This window comes from Mya arenaria, chromosome 5, assembly GCF_026914265.1.
Source record: "Mya arenaria isolate MELC-2E11 chromosome 5, ASM2691426v1".
NCBI classification, from domain to species: Eukaryota; Metazoa; Mollusca; class Bivalvia; order Myida; family Myidae; genus Mya; species Mya arenaria.
Window position 1 is genome coordinate 70310357 of NC_069126.1, and position 18020 is coordinate 70328376.

At 33.3% G+C, this 18020-nt stretch overlaps 1 protein-coding gene across 3 annotated transcripts in view; it reads right to left on the reverse strand.

The window, feature by feature from the left end:
• The window catches only part of LOC128234053 (hemicentin-1-like), a 107451-nt gene that overhangs the window by 73788 nt on the left and 15643 nt on the right, over window positions 1-18020 (reverse strand). Inside the window, exon 1 of one of the 3 annotated variants that reach the window (XM_052948015.1) lies at window positions 2860-2972. The exons of the other annotated variants lie outside the window; for them this stretch is intronic. Within the exon in view, the coding sequence (XP_052803975.1) occupies window positions 2860-2914 (55 nt within the window). The 5' untranslated portion in view covers window positions 2915-2972. Of the gene's footprint in view, window positions 1-2859; window positions 2973-18020 lie in introns of those variants that run through there. 3 annotated transcript variants of the gene reach the window in all.

The following is an 18020-nucleotide window of genomic DNA, read 5'->3' on the forward strand; positions in this document are numbered from 1 at the left end:
TAATATGTTCTTCGTCTTTGACGGAGTAACAAATGAGTTCATTATGAAACCACTAGGGGTCCGGAGTGCGAATCGTTATAAGCTTTGACGGTATACATATTTCACAAAAGATCCTAAGTTGATCAGTGGAATTATTAGCCTACATATCGATATTTGTGTAAAAACAGGAATTCCAGTCAAAAGATGACACATGATCGAAGTTCGACATAGTCCCCTAGTAAAAATTTCTAGATTTTCGTTTAAATGTTGATCCGACCGTTTTGTTGAATTTCAATATGCAAAAAAAGGGCAGTGATAACGAGCAGACTGATCCTGAAATGGTTCCAAAGACAACATTTTAAAACAATATCTGTTGATGAAACTAAGAATAAGTCGAAAAGAGATTCTGAGGTTTCGGTAACATAAGTAGCGCCACGCATGACTTGTGACAGATTGAATTGATGACATACGGACTCAAACGTTTGTCCAAATAATGATTTAATCAATTCAAGGTTTAAATCTCCTGTAATGACTATATATTTTATACCAGTATCAACCGCCAGTGATATTGGGTTGGTAATAGTTTTAAGTACATATGAAGTGGATTAGGAGGTCTGTAAAAAGAACCCAACAGTTTAGTTTTTATGAGTAATTTGAGCCAAAGACAATCTACATCATTACCTTCAAGATCACGTCGCTCTAATACAAATTTGTCAGATTTAATGAAGACAGAAAAAGGGCAACTCAGTAGATTCAATGTTAGGCGTGAGCCATGTTTCAATAAAGGCTAATATATCAAAGTTCTGTAAGTCAGCATACAAAATGTATTTTTGCCTTAAAAACTCTGCACATTGTAATGTACTATTCATAATCAGAAAAGAGTAAAAGCATAGACAATGAACACAGAAATTCAAAATGAGTTAAATGTTTAAAACCTTTTGCTTGAGCTTGTTACTAACAGAATAAACCGACCCTAGTTCGATATGTGCCTATTGCAATAGACATTTAAAATAATGTCATACCGGGGCCAAACAGCTCTATAAAAAGGGATATATACATACTGACTGACATGGAATACAAATCGATAGAGGGAATACAAGCTGTATGGTGAAATCTTGTTACTTGAGTAACATGGCTAGTATTTTTAAGTTAAAAGATCTCTTAAATAGCTATGAATGGGGTAAATTTTATCTAGTATTCAGTAGTCGAGTATTCATTCACGTAGATATACAAAGTGTTACGCGAATGTAAACATTACAATACATTTACGGTTAACTACAGTAAAGCTACATGGAAAGGAATATTTAAGTTTAACGACTTCGTAGAGTGTATTCCATGTTTTTGGTTTGTTAACGGACGTGACATAATAAATAACAAATTCTAATAAATGCGACTTTTCCGACCAAAAACATGATGTGATTGTTAAAGGAGTAACTACCTGGCTCAAGACCACAGTTATCTGCCCCCCGTTGACCAAGATCCGGATGTGAATACAGAAAAAAAGAGTGCTTGTGTTCAAGTATCAATATTTTATAAAAATTGAATAAAAAAGAAGCAAAAATGTTCTTTTTGCAGAGAACTTGACTGAATTTGACACTGTATTGCAGAAATTGATAGTTTTCAATGTAACTATTGGAAAAATCATAGCTTGTGGAATTATGAAAATTAGTTGTTTGTAGCCGATTGACTCCCTGGCGTAAGGGTTATGTATTTGAACTCAATTTTGACAGTCGGGTCAATGGTCAACATGGTGTTTTCTTGTGATTATATTTTGTGTCTTGAATTGTTCTAGAGATGCCATGTCCTTGTTTTTCAATTGGGGTGTGTATAAAGTCAAAAGCCAGGTTAGTGTCTATATGAAACATATACTAAAAATAACTGTGGTCCCACGCCACCTTAGAAACTTGAAATTGTTGAAATTGAGATGTGAAGGAAAAAATGCAGACGGTTTCTGGATGTTTTTCGTGCAACATATGAGATAAACGTTATGAACGGGAAATATTAAATAAAACGTGTTTCATGTGACTATCGTCGTGGGATAAGAAAATACGTCAAAGTTATTTTTATCGAATATTGCAAATGATTTAATGCGATCGATAATGCGCTTATAATGTGTCTACAGGTGTGCATGCTTTTCACCGGACAGTCGAGGTTCAAAATGACGTCAGCTCGACCTACATATCATTTTATAAATGAAACTCTTCGCTGTTATTGCGAACGGATTAGTTGATGAGATTTAATATTTTTGTGGACATAACTATGTGTTTATAAAAGTTGCTAAGAAGTGTAATGGTTTACTCAGTTCAATGAAAAAAATATTAAAGAGAGGATGTGCTTCCGTCTTTGGAGTGGAGATAGATGTAATGTGCAAATTAGGTGAATTTATTGGTATTTATATATATATATATAAACATTGTATGAAAAATAAGTGTCGTGGTGAAAGCGTACGGTGTCCTGTTGTACACATATTATTGGCGTGTAGTGCTAGCAGCTGGTAAGAAGTTTCAAGGTACGCAGTATATTACTTAGTGCATCTTAGACAAAACAAGATCCATTCTTTACCTTTCACAGTTTAACTACCTTTTGGTCAAAAGTCTGGATTTCAAAGAGTGTTTCTTTTAATCACTAACGCTTAAATGCAAAATATATTGTGTAAAACATAAGTAATATTAAAGTTAAAATGTTGCAAGATAAAAAAGTTGGTTCCTCAAATTATCAGATTTTTCTCCTGTCTATTCCATCCTCCTTATGCTATAAAATACATCAACATTTAAAAGATTATCTCATCAGCGTTTAGCTTGAGACGTGTATTTACTTAGGAAGTACTTAATTATTTTAGGTTATACAACGTTAATATATATTAAGTGTTCTAATTCTTACCTAAGTTCGTTATCCAATACACAACCAGTATCAACTTTAAGTTTTGAATCAACATAACTGCATGTACTTTCGTTCATAAACTAATGATCCTACAAATGTAATGCACAATCAGGAAGTTTAGAACGCGGTTGTAGCTGATTTGATAAACCGATACTGTAAAATACATCTACTATACACTATTCAATAAACTTTTCACAAAGCTTAAGACTAGGTTCAGATATTCATCGACATTGTATTTTCTTGCAAGAAATTAAGCATGTTCAAAGGGTTTATTATGTAGAAAAGTTTAATAACAAGTCCGTGATTAAGAACATTCCTGCCCAACACCAAACAATTTACGCAAAAAAACCCGTTCAATTGTAATGCATCTGAACATATTCAGAAGCGTTATAACAAAAGATAATTTCACTAAATCGAGAGGAATTATGCAATTTTAGATTTGTTCGAAATGTCCCTATAACCGACACTATTGGTAAACAAGTACTTTTATGTGTTAAAAAAGAAAACTAATTCGGTAAAAAAATATAAAACTATGAAAACATACAAGTAAAACATTGCTGCAAATGCATCAAGGAAAGTGCACGGCGAATAAGATGGTTTGGTTTGTTAATATATAATCTAATTATCAACGTTCTTTTTGTCGTAGTACAAAAGGTTGAATATGTTTAAATAAAGATATAATAGGAAATAAACAACTTACCGTTGATGAGAAAAATGGTAATTCTGCTTTTAAACGTTTTCTGAAAGTTTGAAATGAATGTTCGATCATTTGCTTTCATACAAAACAAAAACAGACGAAAACAACTGCTCAAAAGCAAATACGAAGTAACATATCTCATTGAATTGTTTGCCATTGATATGCGTCATGCAAACTTCCCGGAAATTTCACGCAACAACAGATAAACTTATGATTTTTTACCCTACTCAAGGCCCAAATCTGTCAACAACCTAGCGTGGTCTGTACGTCGTTTACGACCTGTCTTCTATCGAGTGAGGGATTAATGAATGTAAAACAACTCTTAAACTAGGAAAGATGTTTTCATCTAGTGATTATCTGCAAATGTTTTTCATTCAATAAATGGCGGCGTAGTAGTTTGGTCATGTTTCTTTGACCTGTTTTATGTAAATGTTAGTTCGTTCATTAACTATTATTATTCTAAATACAGATGCATTAATAAAAGTTATTGATTAAAATGTTCATTATTGCATAAAATGTGTGTTTTCGGGCTGTTATGTTAACGATATAAAACCAGGCTTTTTCGGTCAAAAACCTGCATTATACAGTTATTTCATTTGACGCTAATGACCGGCGTTTTGTTTTTATCCTGTCACTTGTATACAAATCGGTCCAATAACAAGGTGCCGTGTAAATTTATTAGGATAGTAGATAGTATATGTCTTCAGCGGTTATGTCGTCTGCGGTTTCATACCTTTTCTCTCGTGTACTTAAACAGACGTGTCATTGCGAACCCGCTGTACCTGAAATTTAAATTAAAAATAAGAAAAACACCCATTTGCTAATATATACCGTTGTCGCATTCCTTCAAGTACCAGTGACACACGTGGTACAAGTGCGATTTTCAAAAACATTTCAGAATGAAAATGCGTTAGCAAATGGTGTCATCTTGAAAACATGGTCAGTTGGAAAACATGGAGTGAAATCCATATAATTGAGATAATGTCTATCGTCAACTCACTCTCCACCCATTCATTTTCATTATACGTCGTTCTACATTATGCCTAGAACAAGAGGTCTTAATAGCTGTATTTTATATTACAAATGTTAAAGTTTGCAAGCCCATCAGATTATTATATTTCTGACCAAATTTTACACCATTTTATCGGAAAAGTCAATTAACTACAGCGTTTACATTAAGAGCAAAATAAGTTTCAGTCGCGGGACTGACAGTTTGCGAGTGCATTTCGGCGCGCGCAAAAACGTTTTTGTGCATGAGTGTGTGTGTGTGTGTTTGCGTGGGTGCGTGCGTGCGTGCGTGCGAGGGTGCGTGCTTGCGTGGGTGTGTTTGTGTGTGTGCGTGTACGTGTGAGTGTGTCTCAGAGGATGGACCGACAGTCTTGCAACAGTTCAATTCAAAATACGACTAAGTACAACAAAACAATGTCGACGCTTATTTCCCCACACATTAAATATTTAAGACTTATTTTCGAACATTGATACTGTTGTAGTTAAATAACTGTAAAAGGGATCTTAAAGCTATTTCCGTAACTTTATGCTGAAAAACGGAAGTCGAGTGACGCCAAAAATATAAAAAATGGTATGGTGTTAGATCTTTTTTCCGCTAACCGACGACGCCGATATTTCATATTAGCAAACATAAAGATTACCATACTAACCAGCTCATTCTGGCAAATTTTCAAAGACTTTGAAATATATTTTGTTGACGAAGCAACTTATTCCACAACCATAAAATAATGAAATTGTGACGTCAATAAAAGCTTTTTTATAAATTACATCGGCGTTCGAGAATAAACCATTTGTCATTTGATAAACTGTTTAAAGATAACGCGATTTGTACTGAAGGTAATTGATATTCGTTCATAAGATTTTGAAAAATACTGGCCTAATATAAACGTATCGCCAAACCGGACCTAGTTAAAACATGAAACATTTTAATGCAGACGTTGAGCAATAATCTTAGCATTAATGATTAAGTAAACGGATACTCAGATCTATACTAAATCCTTTAGCCATTATTAGGATTGAAACAAAATGATAATTCATACTAATATGTAAACAATAATGTTTTTTCAATCATATGTTAGTTTTTTGGAATGCAGCACGTTCGCCACGTTATGTGCATGCCTTTGTAATTGCTCAAATGCAAACATATGAGAAAAGAAGTGGTCAATGTTGTTTCACACCTTTTTTCAAAACTGTCCAACATCGTCACTAAATTTTAAACTGATTTTTACATTTAATATTTCAGAGCAATATTGCCGACAGTGTTGATTTTTTCTTAAAAATATTTTTGTTTATTGTAAATATTTATTTTCTTTCAAAGTTTACATTGAATTGAGTATATTAGGTATTAATATAAAGATATCCTTAATACGTATTTGATTTAAATACGTTCTAAACGAAAAATTCTATATCAGTAGTTCAAGATATAAAACATGTACATTACAAACTAAGCAATTATTAAATGCAGTTCAACGTATGCATGAAATTAAAACTAGGTTAAATATTAAAAATCTAGTTTCAAACATGTCGGCAAAGAAGATTCAAAATGCAAATATACCGCCGAAAAACATTGTTTGAATGAATACGTTAACTGACGTTTATTTTAAAAATTTCTTATTCCAGATGCGTCTGTTGCTAATTGAGAAATAAGTTGTTTTTTATAAACTTAAAGCTGTTTTTTCATCATATATAGCAGTAATGTAATAGACGATATAACGGCAAGGAATTTAATATGTCGTAGAATCAAAGTGCCAGTTTCATGACCGCATATTTACATCAATAATGGCGGAGGTATTCGAGCGTTTTAATCATTACCAATTTAACAACGATTGTGAAGAATTTTATATAAACTATCGTTGGCACAATGTTGTGTGATAGTGTGGTATTGTGTTTTGGGAGAAACCGGGGGACCCGGAAAAATCCGCATTTCCGATGACATCAAATCAATATCACATGCCCCTAAGCAGGAATTTAAAACCAGATGGCCTTCTTAAGCACTGTGCTAACCAAACAACTGTCCTCAAATCGGACAAACGTTATATATTCAGCTTAAGTGACTAACCCTAACGCTTTATTGTTGCGCTAAGGGATATTCAGAAAATGTTTGTGTTTTTACAGCGACTGGTTTTATGCACCTTTCTATAGCTGGTTTTATAAATATATTTACACTTTAAGCTCTTGTAAACTAGAACCTGTATAGACGCTTGTAAAGCGCTTGTCTACTAGACGCGTTCTACAACTTTTAAGCGCCTATTCACCCAGATAAAAATTACACGACTAAAATATCGGGTCGGTCGGGTTATTGGAAACAAAGAACTTTTTTAAAACCTACCGTTAGTTCGGCGCTGCCTATGACAAATGTCCAATATAATTATGGTTGATTATTCTGTAAAAAAGTTATACGTATAATGAAAAAAGTAATATCATTTCTTAATATTTAACAGTCTCGATTAACGATTTGCAAGAATGCAGTAACTGACGTTTTGATATTTGTTTTGACTTTCCGTGACACCGAATTTGTACACATTCAGTAAATTAAACATATTCTAGAATAAAAAGTATGCGTAATGTTTTGAGAACATATTTGTGTGAAATGAAACCAAAAAATCACTAAAATGGTACCTCTGATAGTTTTCGCATGAATCGGCATATTTAAACTCAATTCGAGATTTCGATATAAGCAAATCCATGACATCCTAGGCCCCAACATTGTTATCAACTTAAAACGGAGTTTGCTACACCATTACATTATACCAAACAGTGTCCCTGTTGAAGTTGATTTGTCAAGTGCATTTGAAAATATGAAAGTAATACTTTTTTACAATGTTTTAAAATTTCCTTTTCAAAAATTTATTTACACGCACTACTCATATTGCGAATTTTAGATCTGGCAATTTAATATTCTTTTTATAGATATTAACAAAAAGGCAGCGTACTATGCAATCAGTGTAAATTCATTATGAATTGTTTGCAATTGAAGAAGCTTAAATTCTATGAACATATATACAAATTCATTCCTAATAACTTGCACTCATATCTGTTTGATTGAAACCCATCGGAATTGCTTATGTTAGGCTTTTTTTCTAAAAAAATAATACAGGTTGCCCCTCATTTTGATAGTTCCATTTTTCACCTACGAACTGAAATATACAACAGCAAGATACATCAAAACATTTTTGTTGGTTTTAACTTTCGCAAAGCACACGCACATTGATGGGGTATAGACGATGTATAACAAAACTCAGATATTTTGAACATTTAAAATACGTTTGAGATTCAATGTATCGAAAGGAATCTAGAATTTGTTTTTAATTTAAAAATAACTCTGTTCTAACATAATGTTCCAATCAATTTAATAAAACAATAAATAAAGAATATCCTTAACTTGTTTTGCTGCCTTTTTTAATTCACTTCCAAAACAAATCAAAAGTTATTTTTACAAACATAATCATTCGTTTCACGATGTCTCTACACCTGGTTTTGTTTTGAACCTATTTACTTACGTGTTCCCCGGGATCCTACTTTCCTTAAACAGTTCTTATACAGTAAAACCTTCAAAATGTGTTGAAATAATGTATAAAAATAAAAAGGGACAACTTATATCCGCTGGCGACTTTTGGACCCCAGACTACTTGCGGTTGTTGTTTTCAAAAAGCTCAAGTTATGGTAACCATAGAAGTGGAGACAACCGTTTACGTATAACAAAATAACGAAAGGAATGGGGTCACAGGAGCTGGTTTCTTTAGAGCGGAATTTTATACGAGATAATGAACCCCAAATTAAAATTGATTCGACTATGCCTTTTTTTTACTGAAATCCGAGTAAAGGAAAACAAATCCACACAAAAAGTTGCTTAGACAAGTCCCACTTGGGGTATACACCGAGCACCTTGTTTGACAAACTTATTATTGACTATTTGACATAAGGAATTGTTTTATTTTGGCTTAAAAAGAGATATCCTTGTCATATACTTGACATGCAGTACACATACTGTTTGTAATAAAGACCAATTAAGTACTCAGCAAACACCTTGCGAATACCTCCGTGCAGTAAATGCACAGTTGTGTCTATGTAATTAGTTTTCGTGTTTCTTACACTAACATTACTTTGACCTCAATAATACTCCGATTAGATATCTCAACCAGTATGCTGAATAAATATTGGAGTTGGTAATAAAAACGTATGTACATCAAATTATCAGTGTAAAAGTGAAATTATAATTCAATTTTCAGGGAAAGGAGCTTTTATGTAAAATAACTTTAAGCGACATACAATATACATTGATTTTTATGACTTCTACAGGAAGGATCGCATAAGATACATTTCTTAATTAACATGAAGCTTAAAAAGGCTGTTGTCATGCAACAAAATATAGTGAATTAAAATAATTTCAACTTAAGTTTACAGAGTATTAACATTTGTTTGAATTTTATTTATCGTCATAAATCTGCGAGCATTTAAGATCTTAACCAGCCGTTGTTCACTTTGCAAAGGTTATGTTTAGAATGTTGAATGTTAAATGCATGTCGTACTGTTAGGAAAATATTTACTACAAAATATAAAAACATATAATATATTCATACAAAAATATAAGAATTTCGGTTGTAAATTTTAAACAATTCGCATTCGGGCATTTACGCATTTTGCAGGCTTCTGCAGATGGTAATGTGCCCAAAAAGGTATTTTATACTTATAGTACATTCTGCCTAGATGTTCTAAATGTTTACTTTAAAATCAAACTGGCAGGTAAAATACACATTATATATTAAAGAGAATGGCTCACGTATTTATAGTGAAAAAGTGCTTGTGATATGCATTTATATTTCACAAAAATGCTATCGTAGAATATGATTTGAACACTTATAATGGTCTAAAAATTGTAAAACAAGAGTAAAATATATTTGACCTTCGTGACATCCGACCTCTCGCTATTCGGGACGAATTATTTTACTATACAAAATAGATATCGCAAAGGTATTAGCAAAGTTTTAATGGCCTTGTCGGGTGTTAGTGTCTGAATCATTGATATGGAGGAGGTCGTCTTCCGCATAAACTAAATTGAATATTTGTTTCAATTTCAATTCTTTGACAGATGTTTGTTTACAAACTGCACTTCTTGAGACATTAACTTATGATTTATTAACAATTTGAGTTTGACCTTGTTAAAACCGTTTTAAAATCAATGAGAAAACGGCGTTTTTTGTGCTTTTTATGCCCTTAGTTTTCGGGTGATGTTGATTTGCACTTTTCCCTACGTACGGAGGTCCTGACAATCTTGTGTCTAGCATAACATCAATTATTACATGTATTTACTTTAACCTTTGATTTCGCAACTTGATGTTAATACGTGAACCCTTCTGTATTTAACACACACACACACACGCACGCACGCACGCACGCACGCACGCACGCACGCACGCACGCACGCACGCACGCACACACACACACACACACGCGCGCGCGCGCACACACACACACACACACACGGGCCATTTATTGGCAGTTGAACTGTCGTACTCAAGTACCCTTTAATAACGATGTAATCGGATACTGGCCTATAATTTAGTTAGAAGGCCTCATTTAAGTATGATTTTTTGTTTGTTTTTGAAGATCGTCATATCTATCCGCCAATTTCGGACCCAAGCGGGGTTTTTGCAGAAAAACACGGGGTTTTTCACAGTCACGCGGGATTTCCCCAGCCTTTCAAATGCTGGGGAAAAATCCCGCGGGGTCTCAATAATACAAGATTTAAGTTGTATAACCTCAAAACAGCATCTTATATCAAAAGGAGCATTATGCTTCGACACCGGAAGTGAAAAACGCGAAACATTTTCTCACCTTATGACACACACATTTGAAAACCACATACCAGAAGTTCTTCGAGTGCATTATGTCAGCAAATTTAAATGCAAAACAGGGTTTATCCATTTGTTTACTGTCCATTAAAATTTTATCAGTACGAATTTAGTTTGATATTAGTATACTAGTGATTTATACTTAATAAACCGTCGCTGGCAAAACACAAATATAAAAACAATATTCGAAGATCGAAATTTATAATATCTTTAAAAATGAAGAAACACTTGAAGAAACATAAATATTATAGTCAAGTGGTGGTTCATGTATTCAATATGCAACTTAAAGTTGCACACTCACAGATTAACCGTTTTCACAACTTTTTTATTTTGTTGTCTTACATGAGCAAATTTCTACGTACATATTTGCAAACCGGTGATATACGACTGCTGATATCAGATCAGATGGCAAGTTTTCAAATTCCGTTCGAAAATTAATGTTTAATGGCTAAAAGCGTTACTAACAGTTTAAGTAGAATGCATAAAACATCACTTTTTGAACTTAAATATGAAAGTGTGCGATCTGAAGTTTTGTCAGCTGTCTTATATCAATGTTTTTCATGCATTTTCGCATAAATTGGCTCGTTCCAAGACATAAAAACAAAGAAGTTGTCAGCATGTTCAATCTGTGAGAGTGCAGCTTTAAGTCAATCCTAGGGTCATACATGATTGACTTAATTCACTCTATTGGTCAGTAATCGGATTAGATGTATCGTTCTCAGATTTAATTAGGACCAGTATTGAATACCATCGCGGTTTCACTAGCAAATTAATTCGAACACAAGTTATATTTTTTTCTGAGAGTGATAAACAAATAAAAACAGACATGCATATAAAATCTTTGTGATGTATATAAAAAATCAAGAATAAAAGAAATACGCATCCTTAAATATATATTGCATATAAACAATGTTGTGTACAATTTTGGTCAGATTCAACGTACCAGTCAAGTTGCGAGAAAAACAAAATATCCTAAAAAACAACGTTGGGGGATATAGCCGTCTTTTGGACTGCCTTGTTTATCCTTGTTTCGAACTCGATCATCGTATAGTTTTCACGTTATGATGCGATAGCCGCGGGGTTGTTATGGTTAGCGCTTGTTAAAGAATGACATCGAGCACCCGTGAGCAAACGTGAGCCAGAAAATGAGCGATTTATTTTAGGTTTGTATGTTATGGCTCATTAACACCACCTAAATGTAAATCAAAATAAATACGTCCAAATATTCGATCTCACACTCGACCTGCTACCGAACAATTCCAAGAAGGGTAGTAAACACATACACCTAATTGAGACAAGCTAGTACCGACCCCAACTCAACTGAACATATAGTGATATCCACCATGACCTAGCGATATTACAGACATACTAAACCTGAACTGAACATTATAAGTGTTGTAAGTGATGTACACATATAAAAGTTTATAATAACTCGTTTTGACAAGGAACCCTTATATGAGGAGTATGCGGATATTAAGTACATGTTGAAATTAAATGTATTGGAAGCCTATTTCATTTAAACTATCGAGTATATTGGCGAGGAAACAAATCAAGGTTTGTGAAAAGTGAAGTCATCTTATTGCTTTACAATCAATATGTCGAATGATATACTTTAAGTCAAAAGAAACACGCTGGATGTTTCCGATGATCTCAGCAAGTTGTTTCCAATTTTTTAATATCTTTGTCGGATGTTAGTGTTTAGGTCATTGAATTGAAATTGAGGTTTTCGTCTTCCACAAATTAGAATACTCCTTTCAATATTTCTTAACATAGTTTTATTTCATAATACAATAGACAATATGTCCATGAGTATACACATTATAAAACGTACATTAATTGTTATACAAAATAAGTCATAGGTCGTAAGACATGATGTATTAACAAGTAAGAGGATATGTTTTTTACTCATAATACATATGAAACGTTTTTCGTAATTCGAACGCTTTATACACACACATCGCCAAATTTCTATTCACAACAGCTTTCTGAGAGGTCATCAACTCAATAAACATATTCCGTCTTTTAAAGTAATATGATTTGATATACATTTCTCGTAGTTCAGCATACAATTGACATCCATGTAAAAAGTGGTATTCGTCTTCAAGAGTGTTACGAATAAGCATGTTCTTTCATTATAAGGTGTTGCTGTTGGTTTATGCCATCTACCTGTTTCGATGCTCAACATATGACTTGACATTCTTAACCTAGACAATGCGTATCTATATTTTGTTATATTTACATTACACAAATAGGGTTGTAATAAAAAAAACGACACATGCACGTAATTTCGAGCTCTACTAGACTCTCTGAGCTCAGACTGCCAAATTTGTATATAATTATCAGTAGCCCTTCTTTTAAACATATTTATCAACAAAGTAATGTCACCAACACCTTGACTAAGCCATACATCATTAAAACCTAATGCTTGTAACAAATGTCTTACATTGTAAGCCCAGGACTTGAAATGTGGATTTTCCTCTAAGTGCATACAAAGTTTATCATACATAAGTTTAACATATTTTACAGTGTCCATATTACAATCTTTAACATATAATGTTCATATACCCTGATTTCAGCTTGAATTTAAAGACCCGATTTACATTGCATTAATCTCAATAGCACCTCTGCATCCTATTAACATATTGTCGAACAATATAATAATTACAAGTTTCTAGAGAATGTATTCAACCTTTGTTTCCAAAATTCTAAAAACGGGACAAAACATTTTACCGTCAGTGTCGTGTTAAATAATATTAATGGTTAAGAGATTTTGCCATGGTTTTTGACAAGCTCGCTTGCGGTAATATCGACATAGCTATCACAATGGCATTTTCGTGTATGTGTGTGCGTATGTACGCTCGTCCGTGCTTTATCTTTACCAAACATGACTGTTCAAATTGATATGGTGTTGGTATGCGCAAATGACCCAAGTTTGTAATGCTGCGAATTGGCGTCGAGTATTTAAGAGGACAATTCAGCGGCCTATAATTTGAACGTTTGTGTGTCAAACAAAAAAGGGTTCACATGGTAACATCAATAATGGTATGCGTAATCCCATGTTGAAATGAATACTAGTTTTAAGGTTTGCTCGTCATAAGATTACCTGGAAAGACTTAAAAATGGAAACTTTGCTCGTTTTCCAACGCCTAAACGGAACATTGAAAAGTGTCAACGTTGGATCAAATCTTGCAGAAGATCCCACGACAGCTATTTGTGGTCGGATTAATTAACATAAAGCTGTGTGTTCGAGGGAATCCCATGTTTTAGTTAATAGGTGTTTTATATTCGTCTTACCATACCTAACAGACCGCTACCAAACGGTATGCATCGACGGCAAACTCTCTGAACCGGTCCTAATGAAATTCAGTGTTCTTCAAGGATCGGTACTGGGCCAAACATTATACACGCTGTACACTAAGCCAGTCGGGTCTATTTGTAAAAACCATGGTCTAAACCACCATTTTTATGCAGACGACTCCCAACTCTATCTATCGTTTAAACCAGCTGATCAAGCATCTAAAGTAGCCACACTCACGCGAGTTGAACAATGCCTTAAAGAAATCATCCCATGGATGAATGCAAACATGTTAAAATTGAATGCAGACAAAACTAATTAATTCTTTTCTGAAGTCAAAAACACTCCAAATTGTTGAAAATCTAGAACTGAAAATTGGCGATTCGAGCATAAAATCATCAAAAACTATTCGAAACCTTGGTGTTACGCTTGATTCGAACATGCACATGGACCAGCACGTTAATTCGGTGACTCGAACATGCTATGGCCAAATACGACAGATTGGTCACATTCGGCCATATTTGACAACAGATGCCACCAAGACCCTTATAAACTCGCTTTCGACATCCCGATTAGATTACTGCAATGCTCTCTTGTATGGCGTGCCAAAATCAACAACGAGCAAACTGCAAACTGTTCAAAACACAGCTGCAAGTCTCATTACGAAAACAACCCGTTCCGAACACTTAACACCAATACTTAAATAAAATCACTGAGTTTAAATACAAGATAGAATTCTCATTCAAACATTCAAGACCTTGCATGGGCAGTCGCCGGTTTACACGAGAGGCGAAGTAGAGGTTTACGTGCCAACTAGGAACCTCAGAACAGCAAGTGTAGCAACCACCCTTGTGCCACAAAAATGTCGACTGGTCTCTTACGGTGATAGGAGTTTCAAAGTTGCTGCCGCAAAACTATGGAAATTTCTCCCAGACAATTACAGAAAAGATTCATCACTTAATTAATTTAAAAGAGCTCTCAAAACACACCTTTTCAAAACTTACTACAACGTATAGATAACAACTTTGATTGTTTTTATCCCTACTATCTTTTACGATACAGAACTACAGTACCTATATATATATTTGTTTTTCTTATGTGTTGATTTCTTATTCTTATTTTTTTTTTTGCTTATTTAATTCGCATGTTGCATTTAAGACATTTTATGTGTGTGTTTTTTTACAGGATTTGAGTTTCACTTAAATTTGTTTAATATGTTAAAATATGTCATTTGTGTTATTTCCACATATCTGCGATATGTCACATGTTTAATTGTAAAGCGCTATTGAACGTTTATTTTTATAAAAAGCGCGCCCAGCAAATCTGGTACAATAATAATAATAATAATAATAATAATAATAATATCATTTCTACTATTCGTATGACACCACCAAAAGTTACCTGTTAATTGGCATTAACCATTATATTTTAATCATGAACTAGAACAGGAAACATAAATAGAATACCTTGTGACATTTAAGAAAAATGATATTTTTGTATGCAGTATGCATAAAGGATTTATGCGTACTGCATACCAATGAAATGTAGCCCTGATTGTTGACAATTGAAACACAAATTGTCATATATAGTCATATAATATCATGTTTTTAGATAAAGCCAAAATTATTGCTCACACAGTGACCGTACGGGGCAGTACTAATTGATCCCACGATGATCCCAAACTACAACTGCTCGTTGGCTGTTGGTGAATCGATCAACTTAGCATCTCTGGTGTTCATACGAAAAATCTTAAACTTTCTACAACCAACAGGTTATGTTTTGTAATTCTGACTTGATTTGTTTAAGTACTTTCAATCGATTTTGATTGATCAAAGAACTTGTATATTCGGATGCATTTCGAAGTGACTTTGGAGTTCACCTAAACACATTAATCGTCTTTCTTACTGTCTATTACGGTTATAAATACACAAGTACGTATGTGAAACGTTTTTTTTCAAAAAAACAATCAGGAAATTTCACAAACATCATTAAATTGATCAGAATTAATCATTGAATAAATTACAGGTCAGTTTAATATGTAATAAGTACTTTAATCTCAAGATAAATGGACACTTTCATAAGTTCATTACATTCGTATCAATTCAAATTGCATAAAAAGATTAAGTCAGAATATCTTATCAGAGGATGGCGTAAAGGAATCTGGGGTTTCCACAGACATAAAAATGGATGTTAGTACAGATTATTAGAAAAACGCCTTGTAAATCTATTATAAACATTATCATTCTGTGGTGATACTACAGAAGCATCGTAAGTGAAATCTTATCATTGATATTTTCGTTTAATGACTTATTTTAGCATAAAGGATATATGTGGTTAAATTTAAATAAATAAATGACTATTACTATTATTTCTATAGTAATGCAGTTAAAACATCGTGAAGTTCTAATATAATATTTGAAATATTTTATTTTTAGTTTATATAATTAATTGAAAATACGGGCGCTGTTGTATTGTTTAAACTTTATATTGACTTTATCGATATGCTGTATATGCATAATATAATAAAGATTATGTTCTGTTCTGTTCTGTTGTAACATTGCTCTCAATACAGAACAAGATGATTATTCAGACCATTGTATTCTAACTAATTGTTCAGTATACATCATGTGAATTAATTTTGAATATTCTAAATGCTTATTTTGAATAATAATAACCATTAAACTTGTTACAATTACTTTCCATTTTTTTTTTCGAATATGCTCCTGTTTTTAGCACACCTGAGCAGAATGTGCTCAAGGTGAGATATTGCATTCGGTCTATTACCGGAGTCCGGCGTCAACAATTGATTATACAACATCATCTTTTCCTAAACCGCCATAACAATTTTGAATTTTTTTTATAGGGATGTTCATTGGGTTATGCTCTTTCAAAATTGTTCAAAGAAATTAATTCCGCGCGGAAACCTGGTTGTCTTGGCAAACTAAAGGAAAATTTACAACGGTTCTTGACAAAAACCATGAGGCCTAGAGCTTAGATATTTCGTGTGTAACATATTATAATGTTCGTATATCAAGTCTGTTCAAATTATACCCCCTGGGATCAAAACACGTCTTATATACTTATGTAGTGAAATCTTTGAAAATCTTCCTGTCTAAAAGCGTTAGGCGTAGACCCTTGATATTTTGTATGTCATCATTTCATGATTCTCTATTAAGTTTGTTCAAATCGTTGGACGGGGGGTCAAAACGAGCCCCACCCCGGGGTCTACAAGATTACTGTGAACACATTTTGCTAAAATCTGATAGTTATGTAAAATTTATTCATGAAGAAAGGGCAGAAAATATTGCTATATTGTCTACGTTGCAATTGGAGCTTTTTGAATTATTGTCTATTTTTAGAAACAAGGGAATATATTTTATATTTTGTGAGTTTTTCAAAATTATCACTTCGAAGGTAATAATTGTTCTTTTAGTAGTTATATAGGTTAAAGAAATTATTATACTTCTTTTTTTTCTAGATCTTTTTTACTCAATAATGAATTTTATAATCAAAATTTTCCATTGAACTAGACCATTGTTTAGAACTCTACAATTTTTTTTTTGCGTGGATAGTTAAATATTCTTGTCTGATCAGTGTGCAGCTCTATTAAATCCTGGCAGTCTATAAGGGTTGGTTGATATAATGGTGTGGTGCACTGTCCGTCGTTTGTGTGTCTGTCTGTACACAATTGCTTGTGAACATCAAATTATTCAAATAAATATGGACCATGCTCACAATTTCGAGAACAAATATCAATCTTGTGATTGGATGACATTGACTGTGACCTTTTGACCTACTGTCTTATTTTTGAAGCTACACCAATGAAATTCGGACCATGTGTATAGTTTTTAAAACAAAAAATCAATGTTAGGCTGAGATGATCTTGAATGTGACCTTTTGACCTACTTCCTTTGTTTCTAAAGCTACTTTTAAGCTACATCGAGCATGTGTAGAGTTTTGAAAACGAATATCAATATTGATATTGTCAGGTGCTCTTTTGACCTACTAACTTATTTTTGAAGCTACAGTTTTGAAATTTGGAGCATGTGCACAGCTTTTAGAACAAATATCAATCCTAAGTGATAACAAAGGTAAAACACTCTTACTCATTTGGACGATTTAGGGCCATCATCGCCCTCAAATATCTGAATAAAGCTTCGGCCCAGAGACCTAAAACTTGGAAGTAAGATATTTCATGACCAGCAGATAAACAATATTAATTTCGAGGTCTTTGGATCAAAGATCAATTTGTTTGTGATCCTAAGCTGAAAATTATAGCTTAGTGACCTCAAAACTGTAAAGGCAGGTT